The 4,073-nt window shown below is 52.0% G+C and overlaps 1 protein-coding gene across 1 annotated transcript; it reads left to right on the forward strand.

Moving 5' to 3' along the window:
* Positions 1-5: 5 nt before the first annotated feature.
* Positions 6-742, forward strand: MGAT1 (mannosyl (alpha-1,3-)-glycoprotein beta-1,2-N-acetylglucosaminyltransferase; the record flags this gene model as incomplete). The annotated part of the gene is given in 2 exon segments (XM_010021119.1): positions 6-282; positions 285-742. Coding segments are annotated over 2 exon segments (735 nt in total), but the record flags the coding sequence as incomplete, so codon positions are not given.
* Positions 743-4,073: the final 3,331 nt, after the last annotated feature.

Genomic DNA, 4,073 nt, shown 5'->3' on the forward strand with positions numbered 1-4,073 from the left:
GCACGTTCCGTTACCGCGCTGCCATCGTGGTGGAGGATGACTTAGAAGTTGCTCCGGATTTCTTTGAGTATTTCCAAGCGGCATTCCCGCTGCTCCTGGCCGACCGCAGCCTCTGGTGCGTGTCCGCTTGGAATGACAACGGGAAGGAGCAAATGGTGGATGTTGGACAAGCTGAACTGCTTTACAGGACTGATTTCTTTCCCGGCCTTGGTTGGTTGCTTTTAGCGGAGCTTTGGGATGAACTTGAACCCAAATGGCCACGAGCTTTTTGGGACGATTGGATGCGCCGGAGCAGCGCCGGGATCGCTCCTGCGTCCGGCCCGAGGTGTCCCGTACGATGACGTTCGGCCGCAAAGGCGTGAGCCATGGGCAGTTCTTTGACCAGTATTTAAAATTCATCAAACTCAACGACCGTTTCGTGCCTTTTACCCAACTGGATCTTTCTTACCTCAAAAAGGACGAGTACGAACGTTCCTTCCTCCCTAAGGTTTACTCCGCTCCGGAGGTGAGGGTGGAAGAGCTCCAGGGGAACCGGCGCCGGGAGCTGGGCACCGTCCGCCTCCAGTACAGCGGCCGTGACTCCTTCAAAGCCTTCGCCAAAGCTTTGGGGCTGATGGACGATCTCAAGTCTGGCGTCCCCCGCGCCGGCTACCGCGGCATCGTCAGCTTCGTCTACAGGGGACGGCGCGTTTACCTGGCGCCCCCCTCGGACTGGACGGGATACGATCCCAGCTGGAGTTAGCGGGAATTGCGCTGCTCTGTGTGGTTTTGTTCGAGGGGGGAGGTTCCTCCCCCCCTTTTTGTTGTTTTTGGGGGTTTTTGTGGTGTGGCTTTAGAGGGGAGGAGCCGGGACACGATTTGGGGCGAGTGGAGAAATGATTTTGCAGAATAAATGGCAAAAAACCCCTAAAACTCCCCCCCAGAATTCAGTTTCTTTTGCTGATGCCTCCATCAGCACCACCCGGGTCCTATATTGTGCTATACGCCCTTGTTCTTGTATTCATCTTAATACTCTGGGTGCTACAGATCATAAACTGACCCTTGTGGGTCTATACAGATCTATGGGGGAATCTATACGGATCTGTGGTGGGTCTGTAGAGATCTATGGGAGTCTGGGCAAACTGGTGACATTGGGAAGGATTTATGGCACCCCCCAGCAGGATTTGGGTTAAATCTGAGGGGGGTTAGGGTTATTTTGGAAGCTATTTCCTCCCCACCTCCACTGCTTCTGCTGAAAAGACCCAACCTTCTTATTTTCGCTTAAAAGGGGGACAATCCACCCCCCAAAGAAGCGGGATTTCAGAGTATTATCAGCACTTTCAAGGTAGCAGCAGTGCCTGGTTTGCACTGGAACTGTATTTTGGGGCAAATACACCCATATTGGAATCTTCGGGGTATAAAAGTGTCTTTTGAGCCCCGTTTTTCTGAACACGCGCCCATGATTAACCTGCAGAGCTGAGAACCCGCGGGGGAAGGTGAACGGTCCCACAGGGGAAGCGCAGTTCTCACTCAGGTCCGCAGTTCGCCGGGCGCGCAGTTCCCACTCAGGTCCGCACAGAGGAAGGCAGGTTGGGGGGGGGGGGCCGGCGCGGGGAGAAAAACCAGCCAATGGGAAATCGCGGTGGGACGGCAAGAAGCCAATCAGAGCGCGCCGAGGTTCTAGGGTTGGCGGGAGCGGTGCGGGTGGGATGGCGCGGGCGACGCGGGAGGTCTGCAGTTCGGAAAATGAACCGAAAACGCTCATTCTCCAGCCCCAAAACTTCCCAAAACGCGCTTGTCTCTCTCCCAGGCTCTGGTGTTGCAGGAAAGGGTCTGTCACTCATGGAGAAAACACCTTAAGCTTCTCCCTGGGGCCTCTTTTCATGGGCTGGTGCGAGGTTTATCTGTTATTCCAAAGGGATTTGGGGTCCGCAGGGCTGCTGTGGAGAGTCTGCAGGAGGGCTGCGAGGCACATCTGTTGCCTCTGCTCGACAAACGGGGGCTGTGTGCTTTCCATGCTAAACGACCTGCCATCCAAATTGCTGATGTGAGGTTGGTGAGGTGTCCAGTTGAAAAGAAGCTGATTCCCCCCTGTGCAGCAGATGAGAGCCAGCTCTGGGCCTGCTGAGTTGCATAGAAAAGCAATTTTTTTGTTGTTTAAGCTTTACTTTTTTGCATGGATTTTCAAATTAGATCTTCATAAAGCTTTTCAGGTGAAAAGTGGATGAAAGAGAGTGTTGGAAGCTTGTCCGTTGGAGCAGGACACTGCAAAGATGTATTTTGATTTTCCCTCGATGTGATGTAAGTGTTGCCAAACCTTGTGCTGTAACCAGCTCTTGTCTTTCGAGGACAATATCACCTATGACCTACTTTACCAAGTGGAGAAACAACTAATTACACACCGAGCTGGGCTGTAATTTGGGTTTTGTGGTGATCTGTGGGTTTGTCAGGGACCTTATTTAAAATTAGGCCTCTGGAGATGAAAGCAGCCATCCTCCCTGCTGCCTTTCCTGGTGTTTTCTCTTCTTCCTCAGGCTGATGTCATGAGTCTCCGGGGACAGGGACGCGAATCTGGTAGCAAAGACAGAGCAATTTGGGTTGTAAGAGGCAGAGACCTGCCTGGCCCTGCCTGTGCTGCCTGATAACAGTGCTTTAATACGTGGTTTAACCATAATAACGACTTCCTGCTGTCTTAAGATGTTGGGCTGTTTGTTTATTTCCCTTTCTATGCATTTATAGGTGGTGAAATAGGGGATGAAATCCTGTCCGGGGCCTCTCTCCCTGCTCGCATCCTGGCAGCGATTGCAAAACCACAGGGAGGCCCCAGCCCGAGTGATCCCGGGAGGCACAAGAAGTGGTTTTATCCCCTACATTCTCTACAAACCCCATGCAGAAACTTCTCTGCTTGCAAAACCTTCCTACAAGGCATCAACCAGCATCAGCGAAGCCACTTTTCTTCCTCAAATTGACCTCTTTTAACTCTTTTACGGGGGGGTTCTCCCCAGTTTTCTGGGCCGTGTTTTCATTGATAAACCCTCCTTAATAGACACAGACTCACCTCTATGCGAGGAGGGATTGAAGCGGGGGGGGGAGCCCACCGTCACCACCGGAGAGCGGATCGGAAAGATCTATTCTGATTGGTTGACATCTGCTAGCCAATAGAAAGCCTCAGCGCGTCCGACAGCCAATAGGAGGCGGCGTTTGTAATCCCACTCCCTCTATTCACACCCTTGCGTGGATCTGGAGGGTGCGGTGGAGCAGAACGCGATGTAACGCGTAATAGGGCGAACCAGGAGGAACCGGAACAAAGTAAGTCCGAAAGTTTAATCTCCAGTAGCAGCTCTCGGGGCAAGAAAAAAGCAAAACAAAACACGAAACCATTTATTTTAAAGTATGCTGTCTTCTGTGGTGCGTCTCCAATAATGGGGTTTTAATTAACAGAAAGCAGACTTCATGCTTAATTAATTCTTAGGTGTCTCAGGCTGTTTCCAAAGAGGATTTTAGCCTGTGAGAGTCTTCGGCAGCGGCAGGAGAAACCAGGGCTGTGGTAGATATAGATATTTTTCCAGAAATTGACAGGTTTTGTGGTTTGTTTTTATTGTTTTGTGTCTATATGCACAAGCATAAAAGCAAACCACTGCTCATACCTTATTTAAATTTTATTTTTTGCTTATAAGCAGTTCTCAGAACTGCAGCATCTTGGTGCCAGCGTGTGTCGCACCCGCTTAACTTTTTGGGGTGATTTTTAGCTTTTTAGAAGAGTTTTTTTAATACAGTTTCCCTAGAGCTTGGCTGAGAAGACACGAAGAAACATGGCGGGGGGAGGTGTGAACCCAGCTCTAGCGCATCCCTTGGGGGAGTGCGGGACAGGTCTTTTTTGGGGGGAAACCCCTCATTTTGGAGCCAGAGGAAGGCGGGAGGGGAGGTTGGTTCGATCGCGTCCGCCGGGGAGGGGAGGGGGGATGAGAACGGAGAGGTTGATTCGGTTGCGTCCGGCTCAGGGCTATATAAAGGGCCGCGGAGCGGCGCTGTTTCGCAGTCGGGAGGCGACAGCGTGGCGAGCAGCACCTGGGCGGAGCGGCGCGGAGCGGAGC

This window comes from Nestor notabilis, unplaced genomic scaffold (assembly GCF_000696875.1).
Source record: "Nestor notabilis isolate BGI_N333 unplaced genomic scaffold, ASM69687v1 scaffold27798, whole genome shotgun sequence".
Lineage (NCBI taxonomy): Eukaryota > Metazoa > Chordata > Aves > Psittaciformes > Psittacidae > Nestor > Nestor notabilis.